Source organism: Idiotropiscis lumnitzeri, chromosome 6 (genome assembly GCF_059441095.1).
Source record: "Idiotropiscis lumnitzeri isolate Australia: NSW breed Sydney's pygmy pipehorse chromosome 6, RoL_Ilum_1.0, whole genome shotgun sequence".
In the NCBI taxonomy this organism is placed as follows: domain Eukaryota; kingdom Metazoa; phylum Chordata; class Actinopteri; order Syngnathiformes; family Syngnathidae; genus Idiotropiscis; species Idiotropiscis lumnitzeri.
The window spans coordinates 4,917,984-4,942,022 of record NC_142396.1 but is presented as its reverse complement, the minus strand read 5'-3'; the positions used below and the strand labels follow the sequence as shown (position 1 = coordinate 4,942,022).

The 24,039-nt window shown below is 41.6% G+C and overlaps 1 protein-coding gene across 4 annotated transcripts; it reads left to right on the top strand.

The window, feature by feature from the left end:
* The first annotated feature begins 49 nt into the window (after positions 1-49).
* fam107b (family with sequence similarity 107 member B) lies at positions 50-23,256 on the top strand. 4 transcript variants are annotated; one of them, XM_088298898.1, is made up of 4 exons: positions 50-247; positions 16,631-16,769; positions 21,205-21,361; positions 22,489-23,256. In XM_088298898.1, exons 2-4 carry the CDS (start codon positions 16,642-16,644, stop codon positions 22,606-22,608), a joined length of 405 nt encoding a protein of 134 aa, XP_088155024.1. In that variant the 5' UTR covers positions 50-247; positions 16,631-16,641; the 3' UTR covers positions 22,609-23,256. The 4 variants fall into 4 exon arrangements, with proteins under 4 accessions (XP_088155024.1, XP_088155023.1, XP_088155022.1 ...); XM_088298897.1 differs by having other exon boundaries at positions 53-247; positions 16,598-16,769; XM_088298896.1 differs by lacking the exon at positions 50-247 and adding an exon at positions 15,323-15,519.
* The last annotated feature ends 783 nt before the right edge of the window (positions 23,257-24,039 follow it).

Sequence of the window (24,039 nt, the reverse complement as noted above, 5' to 3'; positions counted from 1 at the left end):
CCACTGCTTGTGAGGAGAGGAAGGGGAGTCGCTCTTGTGACGTCACTTGGCCCCTCCCACAGCTCTGAAATTTACATATCGTGTGGTTCCCGGCTGAGTGTACGTATGGAGCAGTTGAGCAGTTTCCAAAAGACGAAGACACACCTCGAAGCCAATTCGCGACCGTGAGATGCGCTCCTTTTGACGGTTTCACCACTTTTTTTGTACACAGCTAGAAGAAGAAGTGGTGTCGCCGTTTGACTTTGTGGTGAGTGTGTGTCTCTATTAATGTGTGTGTGCGTGCATGTCTGGGTCTCGTGCTGGCTTGAGGTTGCGTTCATGAGCGTCCTGTAACAAAAGCAGGCCGGTTGTGATTGAGCGTCAGGGGTGGGTGTTTTTTTTTTTGTGGGGGACACAGGGAGGTCATTCAGCGTTGCGTGAACATAAGAGTAAGAGAAGAAACGGAAAAAATGAGGGCTAATTCCAAAATACAAACTCTTTTGTTCTCCTTGTGTTGTGGAGCGGCAGTCAGCAAACGGGACAGGAGAAGATGAAACATGACGTGTAGTTTACACACACAAAAACACGCTTACTGCACGTACGTTCGTTCGTATACTTTCGTCATGTGTCTCACGAACTGATCTATTTGCATGGATGAACGCATAGAAGTCGTGTACATCACTGAAGCACTCTTTTACCGTATCCTGCCTTTTATAGCTTTTAAGTGCAAATGTCTTTATGATTCATGAAGATGTCTGAGAATGAATGACTAGTTATGAAGATTGTCTTTCAGGGTAAATAAAATTATATGATAGGTATGCATCGCACATTTGTGCTGTCATCGGTCCAGGAGTGTTGTGCAATTGTGTTGCAACAGGTCTGTTAAAGTACACGCGTATACACACACTTTGTAGTCAAAGTTTAACCAAAGTGTGTTATGTACAAATTTGGGGTCAAATGGGCCACTTTTCAGAACGACTTTTTGCTGGAGTTGATGAAAGTGCAACTTGTGCCAACTTTCCAAAGGGCTCAGGTGTGTGTGACACCCGCAAGTGACAGCTGTCCTGTCCGGTCCTGTGCTGTTGAGGAGCTGTCCTAGCAGGCTGTGAGTTGAAGGCGCCCTAACATGTGTTAGCCATTTGCAGTGGCGTTTGCTAAAGGATTTACATCTGTTTTCTGATCTTTGAACCCCCTCCCCTCTCTTTTCTTTCCGTCTCTTGTTTCCTGTAAGGGTGGATGCTGTCACGGCGTTTTTTTGTTCGAACGTTACAACTGGAATGCTCGTCTGGTTACTGCGCTCGAAGGAATTCCAATGTCAATGAAATACCCTCGCTTTCCATTCTTGACAGTCATACATGTCCATTAGTGGTTCTGGGTCATTTCTTGGGATGTATCATTACCGAGTTGGCAATGTGTGTTTTTGACCTAGAAAAAGCAAGGTATTTGGGTAAGGATTTGGGTGTGTGTCCACGAGGGGTGACCGCGGGTTTGTGTGTGTGTGTGTGTTGATGGTATTATCTGAAAACAGTCGTGCCGGTCTGTCTGTGGGTTGAAAGTGTGTGAGTCAGCAGAATGTGCTGATCCTCAAGACTTACACCACTTGAGATTTTGGAGTTTAGTGCGCAGGCCTTGTTGGTGCATTTCAAAGAATGCCTTGTAGTACTATGATGTCGTGAGCTGCATTTTATGCAATCCCACAATTTCAAATCGATTTTCAAACTGCGGGGCCACTGCCTAATTGAGATTCATTTTTTTTGGTGAAATCCAATTTATTATTATTATTATTATTTTTTATGTACTCGTACAAATGCAACTTCTAATGCGAACAGGACGCTTCCGTGCCGTGACGTATATGCGGATAAAGCAGACCTCAAGTCCTAAAAAAAAAACAACAAAAAAAAAATCACATGCTGTGTTTCCCGAAGCAACTATGGACGTGTGTGTGTTGTGCAAGCGTATGCTGAATCATTACTATCACCACAAATGTCCCATGTTATGCTTAATGTTACAAGTAAGATTAAAGCAAAGTTAAATGTAAAATCAATTAAATTACTGCAAATTTGCTAAATCAAGCACTCTTCCCCACTGGCCCGGAGAGCGTATTTGGCTTTTGATCGGATGTGTATGGGTGATCATCAGATAAATGCCCCATTTGTATCAACATACGAAATTGGACATTTGGAGATGAAAAGATATGTATCGAATATCTCCCAATGCAACTGATGGATTGGATATACATCGTTAACGCCAGATGGAAGTCAATGAATTTCATTGACTATTGACATCCAATGTTGTTTAAAAAGTGTTTGCCCTGTTCCTGAATTCTAATTTTCCTGCATGTTTGTCACACTTAATTATTTCCCATAATCAAACAAATGATAAATATTATTGAAGACTGTAATTAAAACTCATTCACTCCCATTGACGGGTAAATACGTCAAAAAGTCCATTTATTTTACCTATGCCAGCAGTGAATGAGTTAAGAGAAAAAAAAATTGGATCATTGTCATGTTGCTCAACCGAAAATGCTCTCAATTCAAACGTGCTCCCTCATATGGGAAAAGAGCACAATTCACGGTTCCCTCGATGACAGTAAGTTATCCAGGTCCTGAATTAGCAAAGCAACCTCAGACCACACGCGACCACCACCGTGTTTGACTGGTGATGTGCCTTTAAGTTCTGTTTTGTCAGCAGTGGTTTTCGCCTCGGAACTTGCCATGCATGTCGTTTTTACTATCTCGTCCTCACTGTTTAAGTCAAGAACACCGACATTAGACCGAGGTGAGGGAGGCCAGCAACTCTTTAAATGTTGTTCTTGGATCGTTTTTGACCTCCCGAATGATATGTTGCTGTGCTGTTGGGGTCATTTTTGGAGGCTGACCACTCCTGTTCCGTGCTGCCTCAATTTGTGGATAACGTTTCTCACCGTGATTCGCAGGAGTCCTAAAGATTGAGAAATTACTTGTAACCTTTACCAGAATTATTTCATGCCGATTACTTTATTACTCACCTGTGCTTGAATTTCTGTGCGTCATGGCATTTTGTTGCAGATTTTTTAGATCTTTTGGCCAAAATCATCTATGTCTGGATGCAGATGATTTTATTTTAGGGCACCCACTTGGGGGAATGAAATTAAATAAATTAAGCATAAACTTTTTGTCATGTAATCAGGTTTGGGTGTGGTCAGTGAAAATTAATTAAAGTCATTAGCCACATAAAGTCATGATTTAACAAGGGGGTCAACTAGCTTTGGATAAGCCCTCCGCCAATTTAAAAATGGCATTTTATGTTTACTTGGGTGATCTTTGTCCATTTCTTTGATGATCTTAAACATTTAAGTGGGAAAATTAAGCGCTCAAATACACTTTCAGGGCACAGAAAGTCTACAGCAATAAAGTCAATTTACAAGTTTTTCGAGATGAAAGCCTTCGCGCGACCCATCTTTGCTTTGACTTGTGAGCAAAAATTTAGCATGTGGTAACTAGATTGTTTACCAGATAGGAGACAATTCTTCACAAAAGTGGCTTGAGGCGGTTTATTTATTTTTACTCCTCGCTGTAGCTGAAGTTTACTGTCAAAAATGAACATGGAAAAAAATTAAATATCAACCAAACGCCATAACTTGTTCTGAACGACTGCTAACATGCTTTAAAAAAAACATCCTAGACGGAAATTTTCATCTGAAATGTTCAATTAATTGCCCAGCTCTAAATGTGCTTAATGTGTCCAAATGCCCAACAATTGGTGCCCAAAGTCAGTTGGAATGGGCTTCACCTCACCGACAATATGAAGCGGTAAAGAAAATAGAACCATGACACACATGATAATTGAAAAAAAAATCCTCCTTGTCTCTTAAAACATGCAGTGTACATGAGGGTAATTTTAAATAATTTCCGACAATTCTTTCAGAATTCTCAATGATACATTACTGCGTCCACGACAACAACATAGGTGCAGTGGAAAATGAGATTTAAAAAAAAAAAAAAAATTTCTTGATTGTTTATTTCCGAGAATCAGACTGTCCTGTGGCAAAACTTTGAAAATGACATTGTTAAAATGATGTGGTTGGAAAATCGCATTGTTGTTATTGTGCGAACGCCGTCTCGCTGTTGAGGAAAGTTCTTATCAACCACATGCATGATCATCAAAGAACGACGTGGCCTACTTTGTTGAAAATTAATGTTTTATTATGACACAATTTTTTAGATTAAGAGCAGATGTGCGATGTGCTTTTTTTTTTAATTGTTTTTCATACATTTAATACCATATCGTCGTCACTATTGGATTAGCGTCATGCTACAGCCGTTTATTGAAATCTTAAGTTGTTTTTGTGTTTTCGCACTGCCGCTGTTGTCTGTATATTCAGTTTTGCCTTATGAATGAACTTTTAGGACACAAAGTAAACATGCGTGACACAACAGGACAAAGGCTCGCTTCACGTTTGCCCTGTGGCTTTAGATTATAATATCACAATTCAAGTATTGACTTTTCAGTGCGTGTGCGGCATGTAAAAGTCAGTCATGCCGAGTCAGTGTGTTTGTTCGGCCACGTATGTTGATTCACTCATAAATGAGATAAGATAAGCATTGAATATTGAGACGAAAACACGCACACCTATTGACGTAGCATTCACAAAGAACCCCATTGATTGAGCTCGACCATTGCGAGCCTTCAATCACGATATGGATCCATTAGTGTGCGAGGCCACTTTGCAGCGGCCCTTGAGGACGGATGACAACGTCCAAGCTCCTTTCCAGCCCGGGAGGTTCAAGTAAAACGAGATTGAGCGTCGAGGTTCATGTGGATTGAATTAAGCTCTTTGTTAGCCTGAATCAAGATATATGATCTTGTTCTAAACACAACTAGGAACAGAGACACTTCCTTCTGTTACAGCCTGAAGTCAACTTCAGTTGGGTGTTTGACTGCTCAATGAATTAACCAAACAATTGTTTGCCGTACTCACTAAAAATATGCATATGGATGCCATATTTAGCGTCATGAATCGCAGAGAACAAAGACAGTTGATTTGGACGCCACTTTTGTGTGTAAGTGTGTGTGTGCGCGCGCTCTCGTGCGGATAACTGTGGCTCGTCTGGTTGCCCAAGGTAACAGTTGTTATTGGGTTTTCCCAGCCAGCATGTAAACAAAGGAGAACCTCCCAAATCCTCCCCGGTGCGCGCCGGTGCAGCCAATAAGATCCGAGGTCCCCGCTTGGCTCAGCCAATGTAAAGCGAGGAGGGAGGCGTGACGCCCCCCACCCGCCCCCCTCCCTCCTCCCGCCCAGCCATGAGGGGGGGGGGGGGGGGCGAACACTTTAGTAGCGCACAAAGCTTTCAATGTAGAAGTGGAACAGACTTAACAAAGACTTTTTTTTTCTTTTTTTTTTTTTTCATCAAACCCGACTTGACAGTGCACAACCGGATGCAACTTGCTTCATGCATTTTGGGGTACAGAGGAACCCCTGATGGCCAACACAATCTGTTCAGATTTTTTCCCCCCCATGAGAAGTCATGGACGTTTAAATAATCCCCCTCGTGAAACCTTTACGGGTTGTACAGTTAACCGCGGAAAGGGTAATAGGGCCTTTTGAAGTTCCTGTGAAGAGAAAATAAATGTCTTCTCATTTTGTCATTCAACAAGGAGATGTGTTAACTAGTCTGCCGAATTTAAATGATTTAAAAAAGAAATAAATCACAAGCGAAACAACGCCATCGCCACAAGCTTGTAAATACAGACAAAAGAAAACAAATTGCGGCACATTTCATCAGCATTTGCAGCGTGTATCCTGATTGCATGTTTGAGGTTCATGTGACAGTTTGGAGTAGTTTTGGCTCGAAGAAAGAAACTGTCTTGATTTATTTATTTATTTTCATTTATTTTTTGGGGGCAGGCTTTAAAGGGACGCGTCATTGACGTTAACATTGGCACTTACCGTATTTATACTATAAGCTGCTACTTTTTCCCTAGATTTTGAACCATGCGGCTAATTGAATGGTGCGGCTTTTCTGTGGATTTTTCTTTCACTGGTAGGGGGCGCTCTATGGTTCAGAAATAAATAAAAAAAATCTAGATTTTTTAAATTATTTTATTTATTTATTTTTTTAATTTTTATTATTATTTATTGTTGTTACTTTTTTGTCTCTTGGGTCTGTTCTGTTTCAATTAGCAAAGTTGTGTAAGGTACACAACTGTGCATTCACAGTACAAAATCGTTCTGTACATGCAGTAAACGACAATTTTTTTTTTTCAACATAGAAAACTGTGGCTTATAGCCTGATGCGGCTTATCGTTTTTTATTTTTTTTTTTTATTTTTACAAAAAAAGAGTTGCTGCTGCTTATATACAGGTGTGCCTTGTAGTCCGGAAAATGCGGACGATAGCGGCTATGAGGCGGGCATGGACTCATTTAAATCATCCACGGAGAGTTTTGATATGTTGCAGTGGTCATAGATAGAAATGTGCACATGAATTCTGGTGTCAAAAGATTGAAAGTACAATAATTTCCATTGGCGAGTTTGTAAGCTGTCCCTTTAATGACTTGAGCAAAACATGGAGAGAGCGGAGGAGGACGTGGCCATATTCCTCATTAAAAGTCTGCGGTTTTTACGTTGTCACTTATTTCCTAATTTCTCCAAAATGAGTGGCTAAAAAAATTAACCAATTAAAGTTTCCTGATCAAAAAGTATTTAAACTGAGCTTTTAAGTAAAAAATGGATCATCTTTGCTGGACTGATACTTTAAAGCAGGGGTGTCAAGATCCAGTCCTGGAGGGCCGCTTTCCTGCATGCTTTCAATCTCTCCCGGCTGCAACCCACCTGATTCAAATGATCAGCTCATCAGCAAGCTCTGAAGAAGCCTGATAAGTATCCTGCTCATTTGAATCAGGTGGATTGCAGCTGGGAGAGATGGAAAACATGCAGGACACCGGCCCTCGAGGACTGGAGTTTGACACCCCTGCTTTAAAGCTTCTGTAGCGCCTGCCGGATGGCAACAAGTGAAACAAAATGAATTGAAAACAGGATGAGCGCTGTCGTGATGATGTTATTTTCTCTCCTGAGGCAGCGAGAGGTGTAGATGTCCATCAGGGAGGTCAGAGGGCAACTCACAATCTTTTCTGCCGCCTTCAGGACCGTCTATAGCCCCTTCCTGTCTGCGTCAGTGCCGTTTCAATCTATAGTGTCATAAAGTAGGAGGCTCAATGGTAGAGTAGAGAATAAGTGGCCGTGACTTTGTGTGCACACGTGCGAGACACATGTTCCCACCAGGCCTGCATATGTATCGTACATATAGGAACATTTGTCCCGCTCAGCTGTGAGGCAGCAATAGAGCCATTTGCATTGACAGGTGTGACCTCGCATTGTACGCTACATCACCCCCCGCCCCCCATCTCCACGCGGCACGTGTTGAATATTTGTTTTGAGTAAGCATTTGGATTTGAACCTTTTGAAAGAAAAGTGCCTGCCCCTTGCATACACGTGCGCAAAAGCAGCGAGAGACGTGATTGGATGGCCGTATCGTTGTGTGACAATCACTTTGCAGGTTCATCACATTCCTCCAGCGTGACTCGACGCGGCGTCTTTGCCTTTTCAATTGACTCCATTCATTCTGTAATCTGCCTCGAGCTCCGGGAGGGCTGGACGTGTGGCCGCAGCACACCGTGATGTCGGGGCTACGTGGGGAAAACAAAGCAATCGTGCTAGGGCTGACCAATTTGTCAGTTCCTCTGGGATTTTGTGGACTTTTTTTGTGATTGTTACAGTCTAAAATAGCAGATTTTTGTGGCAGAATTTTGCAAAAATTAGAATGTCTGTAAAAACATTTTTAAGATTTTTTTTTTAATGAAATATTAGCCTACATTTTTATTTTGGAGGACAATAATAATATAATCAATGGAAATATGGCTAAAATGATGATTCAAATAACTCAAAAAGTTTAAGCAAAATCCCTGTGTAGAAAAAAAAGTTGGCACAAGGCAGAGAGCCAGGAGAGAAAAGTCTGTAAAAGACAGAATGTTTGTTTGTTTGAACTTCTGAAACAGGCGTAGGCAAACTACGGCCCGAGGGCCACATTGAGCCTGTTAAACGTTTTAATCCGGCCCGCCGAACTTGGAAAAAAAAATGTAAATGAATAAACCTTGTTAATGTTTTATTTCTTTTGTTCATTTTCACTAAAAATGTTAGAGTTAGAACGTACACCTGGCAAGTGGTCAAGGATGGACACAGCTGCATTTGCACTTTTAAATTGGTTAATTACATAAACTTATTAATCAGAAATGTGTTCGCCAGATAACAGCATCAAATGGAGATACGCAGTTGTGCTCAGTAGAGTCCCTTCACGCAAAAGCGAGACGCCGCTCACTTTCTGGCATGCATTCAGATCTTTTTTTATTACAGTTGTCTACAGAGAGCAGCCAGGACACAATTTAGCTCTGATGGTATCTTTATGTACACACACGCACACGCACACACACAAAGGGAAAAAACTTATTTGTACAACTGTAGAGGTTTTCCTTTTAAAAATCTTGCAAAAGAAAAAAAAAAACATGGTTGCCAAAGTGACGTGATGTGTCACACAGCAAACTGGAAAAAAATGTATTTTTATCTGATTACTATGAAGCTTGTTTCTATTTTCTACAGGCAACTCAGCCGATGATTCATTCTGGCCATGAGACGGCCACCCCAAAAAATAAAAAATAAAAATAAAATAAAATAAAATAAAATCCTGGTGTCTGATGGTGAGCAGATAAAAGGCCTCGAGAGTGGTTTGTGCCATGTGGTGGAAAAACAGCGCGTATGATATCACAAAGCGTACATGCCTCGCAATCTTTGCCGCTGTGCTGTCCTTGTGCGCTCGCATGGTTGCACATTTTATGTTTTATGACCTAAAACCCTGGTTGTAAATTCCCATAACCCTGCATCTCCCTGGTGACATCATCACAGTGTGGGAGAGGGGGGGGGGCGTCCCATCGAAGTCTCAATGCACAGGAAGTACAACAAAATCGAAACCACCCGCTCTCTCTTCTCTTGTTATTCCTCACCCACGCTGTGCAGTAGATCAAAGCGAGGTGCCACATATCGATTAAGAAAAGGTGAGATATTCAGCATTTGTTGGGGAAAAATGGCCTTGTACTTTTACTGAATGTCTTATAGATATCTGTACCACATTTAACTCATTCACTGCCATTGACGGCTAAAGACGTCAAAGATAATTTTTATTTTTTTTACTTGGCTGGTAGTGAATGAGTTAAGTATTTTTCCAATTTATTTTTCCCAACGAGTGCACGATTATCGCCTACATTTGGAAACGCTCCTTACTTGATTATAATAGTCTTGTTACTTGTTTCAAACTTCACGCGTTACGACATGACCTAAAAAGACATAATAGAGCGAGCTAAAAGTCATCTGCGGTTGAGATCAAAATTGCTTCGAATCATGCAGTCTTATAAGGCACATAAAAAGAGAAAAATTAACCAGAGATAATTGACAACAACCACAGAGTCCGGCAAACAAGATAATGCATTTAACACAAATTATCTGTCGCCATCATTTTTCGCCATGGACTAATGTTACGACAGACAAATACCACTGTGTATGGAAAGAAATTGATTAAGGACGAAACGACATAAAAGACCAAGAATGTCTACAATTTTGAATCGATGTGCAACTACACTCTGATTTGCTGGCATACGCGTCACTCACCGGGCCAAGCCCCGCCTTTTAAAGCTGCACACTCTCAATGGCACAGATACTACAGTCTAGAACGGGGGTGTCAAACTCATTTTTGTGGACGGACCACATCGTAGTTTTGAAATCAGAAGCCAGTCAGTAATTGTTTGTTCAACAATTCTTCAATTTATTTTAAAAGGGGTGGATTGGTAACAAATAATGGCAATATCTGTTAAAAGTGAAGAAAAGAAGCTGACGCACATGATTTGCCCTTTGCGGGCCACATAGAATGAGGTCGCGGGCCAAATTCTCACCAGTGGTCTAGAACGCGAAGATCAACCTCAAGTGGACAACACTAGTACCTGCACTTTATGCATTTTCATTGGAATTGTTTTTCAATCACGCAAAGCTCAATCTTTATTTGTGATTGTCAGAATTACAGTCCAAAAATGTTTCATAGTGCAGCTCAAATCTGTTCTAATGTCCATCCCATTTCTACTTTGCCGTCTGTGTTTATTTTCCTTATCTAATTAGCTCCTTCTGTCTTTGCGCACATTAGCACAACTTTATTTCCTGAGGGTGAGTGAAGTACCATTGTTTGTAAATTTGCCCAAGTACGTCACCGCGAGTCTCCGCTGTGATTAATCTGCGTTGTCACTGCGTGGAGCGTGCGCGTCGCACTTGCGGCCTGTACAGGAAGTGAGCTCATTGTTACTACTAGCTCCCACTCCACAAGCAGTTCTTTCTGTCACACTTTCTCTCAATCTCTCAGTCACACGCTCTCAAGCCACTCTCCCTACAGCTGTCAGTTAAAAGCCCATCTAGCTATCTGTGTGCTTTAATTAGGGCCTCTCCTGTTTATGGCTGAATGGTCGCTGCTGGGCGCGTACCCGGATCCGTCCGGCTTGTAACACAAGGGTGTGTGCGCGCGTGACGAGAGAGAAAAGGGGTGTAGGGGATTGCTTTAGGGGATGATGCCATTTCCCCTGAGGGACGGAGCTCCCATCTGTGAGTCGAATAGACAGTCTGGATTTGATTGAATATTTTTAAGAGGGTGTGCAAGAGGATTTAAATGGGACATATTTTGTGCATACATGAGGGTTCTTGTTACCTCTTTAGTTTTGACGCAGTGCTTTTAACTGGAAACCCGAGGCGAGTGAGATCGAAGACGATCGTAAAGCTTCTGTCGAGGCCTCAAGAAAGAACACAAACAGCGAGATGCCGACCCGTATGTTTTGCGAGCGTGACCTCTATATGCCTTCCTGTGGAGGACGCATCCTGTCGTGTTGATGACAGAATGGGCGTGGTCAGCAGCACCCAGTCGACAAGAGATTAACCAACACTGTGTGGCGAGCTCTGAAAAGGACTTGCGTCGTTCACATCACCGTGCCGCACAGGGGAGAGGGGTCAGATGGGGAAGAGGACCGGCTGTTACCCAATCTCCTTGCTGTCCGTGTCTGTTCGTAGTGTGAGCGGGGAAATCAGTTGTGTGGCTTTCAGATTTTCGAACAAAAAAACTAATAGAAACGAAGGAAAAAATTGAATTGCGATTCAGATTTAATTTGAGATTATCTTCGCAATGAAGGCGGCACAGTGGACGACTAGTTAGCATGATGGCCTCACAGTGCAGAGGTCGTGGGTTCGATTCTGGCTCCGGCCTTCCTGTGTGGAGTTTGCATGTTCTCCATGTGGCTGTGTGGGTTTTCTCCGGGTACTCCGGTTTCCTCCCACATTCCAAAAACATGAATGGCAGGTTGACCGAACACTCTAAATTGCCCCAAGTATGAGTGTGAGCGCGGGTGGTCGTCCGTCTCTGTGTGCCCTGCGATTGGCCGGCAACCAGTTCAGGGTGTCCCCCGCCTACTCCCCGACGACACTAGGACAGGCTCCTGCAACCCCGTGAGGAGAAGCGGGGATTTAAGGGAACCCTCAAAAACCTTTGTTGAATTCCTCGTTTTGCATTTGGCGCTGGTGAATCAGGAAGTTGGTGATTAGAGAACGGTCCGGGGTGATATCAGTTGGCACGATCACGGCGCCTGTCAACCGCACTTGCCTGTTCAGTCATTCATTCATTTACTTCCTAAAACAATCCTTTTGTTTCCTCAAACTGTCTCTCGTTAAAAGCTGATTAGGGTGTTTTGTCCCTCGATTGATCGGATGGATGATTTTTAGTATGTGAGATAGTCAGTGCAGGCTACGTGGATGGCAAAGAAGTTTTGAAGTAAACAGTGGAAATGTGTCTTGGCCAACTCCCTTTTCCACTTCCCGGTGACTGTCTGACCCAGTTTTACTCTTTTCCCCCCCAAACTTCACTCTCATTTAATGCCTGAATGCTTTTCATTTAGTGTCCTTATAAACGCTTTACTTTTTTCCCTTCAAGACAAAGCTCACAGAATTCTTTTGGAAGGCTCATTGCATTTTCTGTCTTGCTTGTGTGTGTTGCCTGGGGATGGGAGAGTGTGTTGGTTCCCAAGCGCAATAAACAAAAGTCTTGTAATGGGATTCCCGGAACAGCATTGAGTGTTGTCCCAAAGCAGGACATTGGGAGAACACAAAGACGCATAGAGGTGTTGAAAGTGAAAATACTTAGTCTGGACACGATCAGTCCGGTGTAAAATCCGCCTCTTATGTCCACTGGGAGAGCTTCCCTGTTGACCCATGAGCGGGATAAGCCGTGTAAGAAATTTTTTTTATAGAACTTTGCAGCATTGAAACCATAAAAATGTACAATGAATCTTTTGTAATATAACTAAGAATACAAATAATTATTATACAATAACTATGTATAAAATAAATAAAAAATATATAATAAGAATACACTAAAATAATAGAAATTGAAAAAAACAAAAAACAAATACTGGCTGTTGATGAACATTTTGTCCCTCTCGGGCCAGTGTGGTGACGTGCGTGGATGGAGTACACGCTTGAAATGTGAAGAGAAGAAAGTTGCAATTGAACTCTATTAATCTAACTCGCTTTTTACAAATTGGGAAGGATTTGTGCCTTAGTAGTATTGTCTTACCTGTGTGAATGTATTTCCTCAGCGGTTGTGTGGGAATATTTGTTTTTTGAAGGACTCCCACTTCCAAAATTGATGCTAATGACCGGCTAGCATTTGAATGGAATTCTCCATTGACTTTAGCATTAGCGCTAGCGATGTTTTCAAAACAAATCATGTTTTGGATTTGAATACACAATGTGTGTGTTTGTTTTTATTGTGTGTTTGGTTTTACAGTCAACTCCAACTCTGGCGTCATTAAACAGCCCAGTCGCTTAGGGACACGCTTGGTGGGGATGAATCATGTGGTGTTCATTGGTCTAGAAGGAAGCTAACTAGCAGGCGTTGTTTTGGAGAGCGCACAGTGTGGGATGGAGATGCTTCGTCATGAATCCTAAGGATGACCACTGAAGCAACCCATTCTGTGGTAAAAAAAAGAAAATCAGTGGGACCTTTCCAGCTGAAAGGGTTTGACACAAAATAGTTGGCCCTCGTCCCAGTGGCTGGACGTGCCAAGCTTTTAGTGTCATAATCCAAGACGCTTGCAGCTTTAATGTCTTTGAAAGGTGACTCGACTAAAAATGACATTGGATGTGAACGCATTGGATCCTCATCTCTGCGAGTTTTTTTGCTGAACACCCTTCTGCACTACGACATTTTAGTGTTGGTAGTGGTACAATGGAGAAGAAAAGTATTTTTTTTAATTAAGTTAAAACGTTTGAGGACCACTGTCTTTACATGGTTTTAAACCTGCACTCTGCAGAATTTGCCATTTCTAATCACTACTGCCTCCTGCAACTGAAAAATGTCTTGGCTTTGGAGTAGGAAGAAAGCCATTTGCGCGTCGCTTTTCAAGTCCAAGTCCGATCTCAGTACTCTTCACCACTCAAATTTCTGGTCGCCGGGACAGGGCGTAGGAAATTCAAACCTGATTCTAGTCTGAATTAGGATCTAACTCTAGTCTCATTGTGAAAAGCTCAAGTGTTAATCTGGCATTTTTAAAAATGTGTGAGTCATAAAAGATCAAATTAAAAGGCTATTGTGAAGATATTTTGGGGCAAAATACTGCGTAGCGCAGCGTTAACAGCTGCCACTTCTGTATAACACTAAATGGAACCAGAAGTGACAGTAAATAGAATATTTCAAGGCAGCAGCGGTTAAGGGCGCAAGTGAAGCAGGTCTCCAATTTGAGGTTGCAAGGACCCCTTTGAACTCGCTATGTCACTTCCCCTCAGCCTGGGGCCGCGCAGGAAGTCGGAGCACATGTGTTAAGCTAACGGACACTTCGACAACACTGCCAGCCTTTGAAAGCCTCCGCCCCCTGCTAGTGGCATGAACAAAACCCACCTTTGATGTGCACAGCATGCGTGGGTTCGCATGCAGACCTAGAACCCCCCCCCCCCCAACCCCAACCCTCTCCACCCTTTTACAGACCCTCGGCTCATCAACGTACATCCCTCCGTACGGGATTTCAGGCCGTTTCACTGGAAATTTTGAGGAATGGAATTATCGCCAACATCGATGCGGAAGTGGTGACAACTAGACGCTCTAAATTTGAATACCCTTTAGGATTAGTTTAGCAAGGATTACCAACCTCAACACCACCACCCACAATATGCGCCAAACTAAGATCAGAAAGCACAACTGTTTGTAAGAAGGTTGGGCCGTGAATCTCGGCTTTTCACGTTGATTTATAATGAAGAGAAATCCCAACACATTGAATAGAATAGAAATCCCTTTATTGTCATTGTACTCAAGTGTGCAACGAGATTAGAGAGTTGCAAGTTGCATTTGTTTCTACAAACACAAAAACGCCTAAAAAAAATGTGTTTTTGGGAGTCAGGAACGGATAAATTGCATCTCAAGTTCATTAGGAAATGCTGGTTTGATTTAAGAGTAGATTGGTCATTGAATGAATTAAATATGGTATTAGAACAGTATTTGATTTGAAATACACTTCATATTTGGTGATTTTTACATTAATTCCAAGATATTATTCAAGTAAATACCTTTTAAAAGCTTCACAAAAAAGTAGGAGAAAAAAAATTATTAATTACGGATTTTCTTGCCATTAATTAGTTAATTAGTAAAATTCCAAGTATATTTTAACTAAATAAATAAAGTATGTAGCTCATTTCATAAGTAGCTTGCGTACTGAAAAAGACAGGACACCACTGGTTTACGGTTCATAAGTAATTGTGTCGGTTTCATGAAAAATCATTTTTAAACGGTGACAAACGAGGAATTTGACTGTATTGTAAATAGACATCAGCAGCATCGCCTCACGTGCAGCGTCTCCTCTTGAAATCAACCACTCACACGCCATGTTTATCCCAGGCACCTTTGTTATGTAACATGCCACGCTCGCCTGCCGCCTATGCGGGGATGTCGACCTCTAGTGGCGCTTTGTCTCAATTACACCCAGCCGCAGGAGTGATGCCGTTGTTAATGTTTGGATTTTGAGGAAGCAAATCCACCCCCAGGCTGAATACTTGGACATGGGGTATTCAGAAATTTTTGTGGAAAAACAGCAACGTCCTCATTAGGAGACCAAATTGTATCATTTTCTTTTAAAGCGATGCAAATTGAACAGAAGTGGGAGGGAGTCGAAGCAGGGCGGGCGGCAGTGTGTGTGCGCGCGCGTGTTTGTATGTGTGGAAGCACAGCTATAAAACAGACATTGAATGTGACTGGCTCTGCTTTGATGCAGATAGCTGTGCATACAGGACAAAGCACAAACTGATTTAGATATTTAAAAAAAAAAAAAAAAACAGGACAGCTAGTTTTAAATTGTGCTTTTTTTTCCTCTTGACAAACAAACCTAAATTGAAGCCATGGCGACAATGTTCAGATATCCCGTCTTTCCTCATCTGCAGGGTGAGTTAAGAAAGTGTGACTTTATTTGCACTGTTGTGAATGGTTGTAGTGGGCTGGACTGTCTTCCAAATTGATTTAGTTCATGTTTTAATCGCAATCGCAAGGTCCTGTTGTGAAAAGGTTGATAAGTCTCGGCATGTGCTCTTATTTATTCTAAACTTTACACCTGATTGATGGATGGACGTGAGGTGTGAAACTGCTCAACAAATTTTACATGATCAAAATCACATTTTTTATGTTTCAGTAATGTATATTAAACAAACGTAGAAGTGCTTTAACATTAATATTTACATGATAAAATGTCATTGTTACTCTTTCCCAAGATTTTTTTTTTATGAGTCATCCCTTTTTGGAAATATGAAACACAAGTCAAATCATAGGATTTTTATGGGACTAATTAAATAAATTAATGGCTGGATGTTAGGTTTGATAAATTTCTGACTTGAAATGAATTGTGATTGAATATTATGCTTGATTCATGTCCGACTCATGTAGAAGTGAATAAGTGTGAAATTCCTCATTTCTGTTCAAAATCTCAACATGTCAACGTAACGTTCAGAATTTGAATGTCTGCATGAAAGCACTTGAACATGCTGGGTGGTTTCTTCTTGTTTATCTAATAGCTGCTTACAATTGTTGTCTTTTGGCTGCACAGATTGTCGACTATATAGTATGCTTTCTCAGCTCCAGAAATATCAACTATTACCCAAATGATTTGTTTACAGTGTGGCCAGTAATGCAAATGTGCAAAAAAAAAAAAAAAAAGCGACAGTAAGCGGGTGCATTCGTCCATCTCATTTGTCGAATTGCATGTGCGGCTCGTTCTTCATCGACATGTTCTCCTCACTCCGGTTATGTAAGAAGTCCATCACCATTATTCAACATAATCCCGAGCATGACTTCATAAAAACAGCCCAAGGAATAAATGTTGACTGGGAACAATTATGTAAACCTAATTACGATGACATGCAAAACTGCGGTGATATTTTTCGATTGTGCGAGGCTCCATTTCCATTCCCACTCATATTTAAATGTCCCATCTCACACGATTGGCCTGTGGTCTTGTGTCTGCGTTCAGATTCGCGTGACCCCGGTCTGTCGCTGTCTCCAGGGAGGAGTGTCATGGCCGAGCCCGACTATCTGGAGGGTGACTGCGATCAGCTCATCAAACCCAAGAAGTTGATCAACCCGGTCAAGAACTCCCGCAACCATCAGGACCTGCACAGGGAGCTGCTTATGAACCAAAAGAGGTCGGTCAATGTGTCAGGTGTTGAAGCCTTCTCACTCACTCTTGTTGCTTTCGGTTTTATTTCCTCTTTTCAGTGATCACTGCTTTTGATCGCCAATTTTTGGGGGGAGGACTTTCATGGATGAATGTACTTTTTTGCTTCTATACCCGTCAATGGCAGTTAATAATGATTGATTGATGATTAATTATTATGTTTGGTTATGGTTTGACAGATTTTTAGTTTATCCCAATCAACTCAAGCACAGAGCCGTGATTGGTTGTTACCTGAGCCCCACTGTGATGTCATTTTCAGTCGGCAAAATGCCCGCCCCCTGAGATGGATACAAATGAGTGGGGTTTGCTTTACATTTATTGCTTTTAATTTATATTCCACAAACACTCCCGATCTTATTCCGAATGCCATGTTTAGACTGGTGGGGGTGCTTTGAACATTTATTGTAAAGAAGATTTTTGACATAATTGTCATTATCCGGTCAAATATTCATAAAACTCATAAAACATCTCCTTCTAAACATTGCAATGAAGTGGGAGAGCTGATGGAGATTTTATTTTAATTCCTTATTACCCCGCCCAATCTCATTCCAACTGTATGACTTGAGAGGTTTTAAAAAGCCTGTCACACACGTCATCTTAGTCTGGCCTCCTCTGATGGAGGCTGAGGTAATGTAATCATCAAGAGACGTCCTTGGTCAGATGGAGGGGGGGGGGTCGTCCTGTTAGGTGTCTTCAACGCGACATCCAACCTCCAGCGGCAGTATTATGTAAAGCGCAAGGCACGAATCCTGCATAGCTGCTCTTACATAAAACTGAAGTGCACAAGTGTGTCACAGCTGCGTTACGCAAAAGAAGCTCGCATGGAACGGCGTACACGGGGGGGGGGCCAAGCAGGTCATGTGGTCAGCGTGACGAGATCATCACATCTGCACTGGCGCGTTTCCCTGGCAGGACGGAGCGGCTGGCATCTTTGTGTCAGACCTATAAATAGCGACAGATGTTACATCACAGGAGTGAGGAAAAAAAAAAAAAAGTTAAGCGGCTGAGAAATTGGGGATGTTATATTCTCTAGTGCCATAGTTTGAAACGTCAGTCGCGATGATGTCACGGGAGGTCAATTGCTTCCAAGGAAAACGGAATGCCAGTTATGGTTTATATTTCAACACGTATGTTAAGTTGATTCAAAAATAGACAAGCGGGAAATTCAGACATACAGTTAACATGATCTTTGATGAAGTGGCGAATTAAAACCTCAACGCAACAACCCCCCCAATTTTTTTATTTATAATTGGTTTCCGTACAAAAGCAGTGGTCGATCATTTTCTGCTTCCCGAAAATGCCCTGATGGCATCTTTTGTTTACAAACATTCGGAAAACGTCTGCTGCAGCATGCTGGAAATGTATGAGGAATATAGCATTTTTTTTGGGGCGGGGGGGTAGCGGATTAGTCACGGCCATGAGAGGGCTGGTGGGGTGGATGCATGGATGGATAGACTGTTGCATGAAAAGGCACGTTATGTAATCAAGATTACAAAACAGTTGCAGCTGAGGGCCTTTCTCTGCCGGTGCGCACACGCACGCTGAGCAATTTTAAGAAAATGTTTTTGAACAAACGTTGGAGGGGCGTCCACTGCGCATGGCGACCGGGCCAGAAGGCTTTGTAATTATGGAAACTTTTGTCCACACGCTAGGGAGGAGAATGGCGTAAGCATCTTTGAGCAGGCGCTACGCTCTCTGTGACCTTGATCTCCTACATGAAAAAAAAAAAAAGGGATGGAAACGGTTTTATTTACATGGCAACAGCGTTGTTGGAGCTTAAAAATGAAAACATTTCAAGGTGGAAGTCAAAGTGGGAGTTGGACTAAGTTTTATTCGATCCACAATGGGGAAATTTTACTGAATTATGTATTTGTTTTTCACTTTTGCAAGATGGTGCCCCAATGCTGATTATTCTCCATCCATGGCTTGCTAAGCTAGGCAATAAATCACAATTTTCAAGCCACGGCTGGACAAAACAAACGCTAACATGTCAAAACTAAGAGATAAGCAGAGCGGCTGTGTTGGAAGCACAGATTAGCGCGGCGTTATCAGCGTTGGGTTCTGATAAGCAGATGAAACGTTTGGCATTATGGTGGGAAGGATTTGTATTTATCTGCTGCATGCGCCTCATACACAGATCTGCTACACTAATTGACAATTATAATTTGGTGGCTTTGTGATGAAGTGCTGCCTAAAAGTAAGTGGGAAAATACAACGGGTGATTTTACAGTTTTTTGGGGGGGATCCTGGCAAGAATGCATTTATTTATTTTTATTTTTTTTTAGACAAGTAGCCACCCGCTAACTGCTTGTTCTGGTAAAACAGAGGGGGAGGAGTGAGCAGTGGTTAAATTGCATGAAACGCCAAAGTCCTTGAGTGTTTTGGTTGTTTACCATATTGTTGTCATGGGAACTGACCATCACAGTCAGGTCAGTGTATTTAATAAAGACTAGTTTGCCGTTACGATCAACACGACAGTAGAGTGGAAACAGGAGTACAGAACATACAGAAAACAGCAATTTCAGTTGAATTAATTGACCCCCCCCCCCATAATATATTAAGAATGTGGTCAAATGGCCACCCGTATCTTAGACAACTCTGAACTGCAACTGCCTGCTCAAGGCCAGTAAATGCTAAACAAGACAATACACGCGCGCTCACGGACACACACACACACACACACACACTTCACTTAAGTAATCACGTTGGCGGGAGAGAAAAAAAAAACTCCCACGGCATCTGGGAACATTGTGAGCACGGTTATGTAATATTCAAGACTCAGTGATACATTTAATTAAAGCGGCCAGACTTTAGACTAAGACTAAGGAAGGACGGAGAGGAGACGGCCGGGGTGGGTTGTTGTGTTGAAAATATTCTGCACAGTTAGAGTTGTCTTACTCCTTCTCTGGCTCTTTTGTATGTGTGTGGAGGGCGAGGCTTTGAGAGAGGATTTGGATAGATGTGAGAGTATGTATGTGTGGGGTCGGGGTGTGTGTGATAGACAAAAGAGTTTTTACAAGTGTGACAGCGATTGCTCGTGTGAGACATACTGTGAGATTGTGTATGAGAGACCTATAGGAGTGTATGAGTTTTTTATGAGAGATTGTTAGACCACGTGAGAGCAAGCTAAAGAGAGATTGTGAGAGTGCATAGGAGTGATTTAGTGAGCGTGTGAGAGAGTGTATGACTGTGTTGGGAGACTGTGAGAGTGTTTCAAGACTGTGTGAGAGTTTGTATTTTTGTATGAGAGCTTGACTGAGAGTATGTTTGTGATACTACGTGTGTGCGTTTTTTTTTAAGGGAGTGTTTGAGCTTACGTGTGAGAGTGTCAAGAGTATTAATTATTGTGAGTGTGCATGAGGGCATTTTTGAGTGTGTATATGTGTGAGTGACATTGCATGAGAGTGTATTTTACCAGGCCTCTGCTGATCCTTTTCATGCTAATCCATTTCCATCTTAGCTTCACTCCAATCTTCCTCAGCCCACAAAGTTTTCTGCGTTTTTGCAGGATGACATCACATTTGGTATCGCCGCGAGGGACACGCTCACACTAAATGTCCCCGATGAGTCTTTAGACATTGGCAGCACACGCCCATGAGTTGCGTGAACCTCCCCGGCTTGCGCTAACCGCACATGCAATATCTTCATAAACTCAGTCAACCCCAAAAGTTTAGATTTTTTTTCATTTTATAAAGAATTGGTTATTAATTATGATTAAATGAAATATGAATGATCGAGTAAAAAGAATAAGAATGAGTAACAATTGAACTATTTTACGTACCCTTTTCAAGTCGTCTGCTAGTGATCTGGCCCATCAGTCTGTTTTAAAAATCAAACCTGGCCCTTGAGAGCACAAGTTTGTCCATTCATGTGTTTTCAATTTCCACTTATGCACACTTTTGAAGTTTTATGATGACAATCCAACCCTTGAACAAATTTGTTTGTGTCCAATTCCCATTGGAGTTAAAAGAAATGTAAATCTCGCTAAATTTGGTGCTGGACCATAGCGAGTGGCCCTACAAAGTTTGAAATTTTATCCTGAAAGAGCTTGAAAAGCACTTCTATCCTGCACTGACATCCCCCCACCTCCAAGAATGCGCAAACCCTCTTCCTCTGACTTGTCTCTACGGCATTTGGAAAAAGTAATGGCAAGCAGGCTATGATTTCATCCTTCTTTCCCCTCAGGTCAGTTCCAGTGCTGGCAGCCATCTTGTCCGCAGACCGGAGAATTTGGCGCAATTGGCTTAAAATCAAAACTTACGAAAACACCATTGCCTTGTTTTTAATCCAAAACACTGAGAAAGAGGAATGAGGTCATGCTCATCTGCTGCGCATCATTTGATTGGCACTTGTTGTTATTACTTGCTTGTAACAGGCTGGTTTGCGTTTGTTTGTCCACACAGGGGCCTGGCTCCTCAGAACAAACCAGAACTCCAAAAGGTTCTGGAGAAGAGAAAGAGGGAGCAAGTCCTCAAGGCTCAGAAGGAGGAGCAGGAGGCACACAAGAAGCGGAGCGACTTGGAGATTGAACTCATGAAACGACAACAGAAATTGGAGCAGGTAACGGCTGCAATATTTCCAGGCATTTTAAAAAAATGAAATACTGCAAAGCAATCCAAAAATACTGTACAGTGGTGCCTTGAGATTCCAGTGACCCCACTAGTGAATTTTTCCAGATACAACCTGTCATTTGGCCGGAGAGGCTTCAAGTTCTTTAATGCCATTCCCAGTTCACTGACAAAAAAAATAAGACAAAGAGAACTACACTTTGTTTATGCAAAACGACCGTTACATATGTAATTATGGCTGTAGCAGTCCCGACTGACCGCCGGGGACCGCCGTTAAAGCACATGATAGCCCTTCATGCACTCGCAGCTCGAAAATGCATAGCAACATACGTCATTCGTGACCCAGGGCGTGTATAAAATATAAAAACTCATGGCACCTAAAATACAGCACTTGTCGTTCATAGAACACCCAAACAACTGTCAAGAGAAAAGCCTGGCTAGCTCAATGCTAACGCTAATTAGCAAATATGTTGTGGTGCTCTACGTCTTTAAACAACAGTTTGAAAACAAATGGTTCGGCAACATGTTGACACAAAATTTAACAGTACTCACTGTTATATACTGTATATTATCCGCAAATACACATTTATGGAACTGCGCGTGAATGTAAACAACATTGCGCATAGGTGCTAGCTTAAAATGTATACAACAGCTACAGCACTTGTTTTACTACCAGATAGCTTGAATGATGTTTTTCCTCTGGATAAGTGTTTTATTGTGTTCTATCTTTAATCCATTGCATGTTTTTTTTTTTCTTATTTTGATTAGCCAAAACTATGCATAAAATACTGATAATACATTTTTCATCAAAAGAGCACATCTGTGCCATTAATCTGAGACAAAGAAGTCAAATAATTAGCCAGCCCCTCAATGATCTTTACTACAGTATATAAGAATTTTGGAATAAATGTACCCTTTTCGATTTACTCTTCTTCACACATTCAAGTCATTTTATTTTCTCGATTGCTCTGCCCTGGTCAAATAATATGCAAGGGTTTGTGAGTGATGCAGTTAGTTTTTGCCAGCCCAAAAATACATATGACATCATGGTGTCTGTTATAATGCATGTTAAATTGTTCCACCGGGTCCACGTTTGATGGAACGTACGCTTCATTGCAGCTGGAGCTGGAGCAACAGAAGAACGAGGAGGAGCAGGAGAACACTCCTGAGTTTGTGAAAATGAAGAGCAATCTGCGCCGGACCAAGCAGGAGACAGACGGGGAGGAGAGAACCACCTAGACGTCTCTAGATTGTGTGTTGACCTAACCACGATCCAAGATGAACTTCCTTGCTCCCCTTACAACCTCGCAGTTCCTTTCCCGCAGTGAGGACAGACTTTTACAGACTAAAGACACCCCTCTTGCCTGCCCACCAAGGACCCTTAACCCATCACACACAGGAGTCCCGCCCCCCCCCTTTTTTTTTCCACTCCTCTCTCCACACACATCGTATCACAGTGTCTTGTTTTTTGTATGTTCTATTTTTTGGGTTTGTCTTCTCACCTACAGAATCACGGGAAGGAAAAGTGGACACTGGATGGACTCTCTACAAGCTGTGTAATTGTGAAAAAAGCCAAGAAAAATGTGCTTTTCTTTATTTATGTTTGTAGCTTTTTAACCCGCTTCTATAAGAAAAGGGTGGGCTTGGGGTTTGAGGCTGGGGAACACTTTTATTAGTCGTTTTGTGTATTTTTAGTTTGTTTTACAGCATTTTTTTTTTTGTTTATGAAGCCAGAACGGGACAAAGGGAGTTTTTGTTTTGTTATTTCAAAAAACATGCCACTTTCGCAGCTAATGAAATTTAGCGCAATAGAACTCCCCCAGGACACAAGAGTGAAATTTTCTTTATATATCCTGTTGTTTTGTATTAATAAAAGTGTTGAATACATTGTGTTTTTCTCTGCTCCAGAGACTAAAATGTTTCCATTTCAGTGAATTTTTGATGACTATGTTTTCTCCATCTAATACAATATATACTTTTTATCTAAACTTTAAGGCAAGATATGATAACATTTTTTCTGTTTGGGGATCAAGTTGAAGAAACCCTGGTATCTACTATATGTCACTGTTCGTGTTTTGAAACAATATATGGTTATGGGGGCCTCTAGTGGCTTCGTAAGGTACTGTTGAAGGAACACCCATCCGTCAAATTTTTGCACCGTTAATCCTGATCAAAACTGATTTGGCATTCAGTTCATTCCAGAGTAAGTATGCACATGACGTAATTGAGTTCCACAAAGAAGGGTTCGAGGTGGCCAACCTTATTTAACACAAGCTTTGAAATTTATTTTATATACTTTTTCACGACGAATGAGATTAAGATCTGTTTTAAATACCACAGTACATACGTGAAAAATGTTCATTTTATTTTTTTTATCATCGCTTATGTGTCATTAAAACACAAAATTCACCATTTTAGGATATTTAATGATCAAAACTGATTTAAGATCGAGACATTAGGTTGAAATTGACTCCAGGTGGTTTTGTTTAATGAATCTATAATGTACTTTTTTCATGTATTATTGAATTTATCGAAACCAATGAACTATTATACCATATTCAACATTTTTAGTTACACCTGCATTGTTTTTTTAAACGAGAACCTAACGTCAAAGGAGGAAAAGTGCTGCATTTACATATTTCTTTACGTCGTGTCATGCGGATCACTTTG

Excerpts from the sequence above, each read along its gene's own strand:
- fam107b (XM_088298895.1), top strand. The coding sequence starts at position 15,477 with ATGGCGACAATGTTCAGATATCCCGTCTTTCCTCATCTGCAGG. Across the intron at positions 15,520-16,597 it reads CGTCTTTCCTCATCTGCAGG|ATTCGCGTGACCCCGGTCTG; the intron begins GTGAGTTAAGAA and ends GTCTGCGTTCAG. Across the intron at positions 16,770-21,204 it reads CTGCTTATGAACCAAAAGAG|GGGCCTGGCTCCTCAGAACA; the intron begins GTCGGTCAATGT and ends TTGTCCACACAG.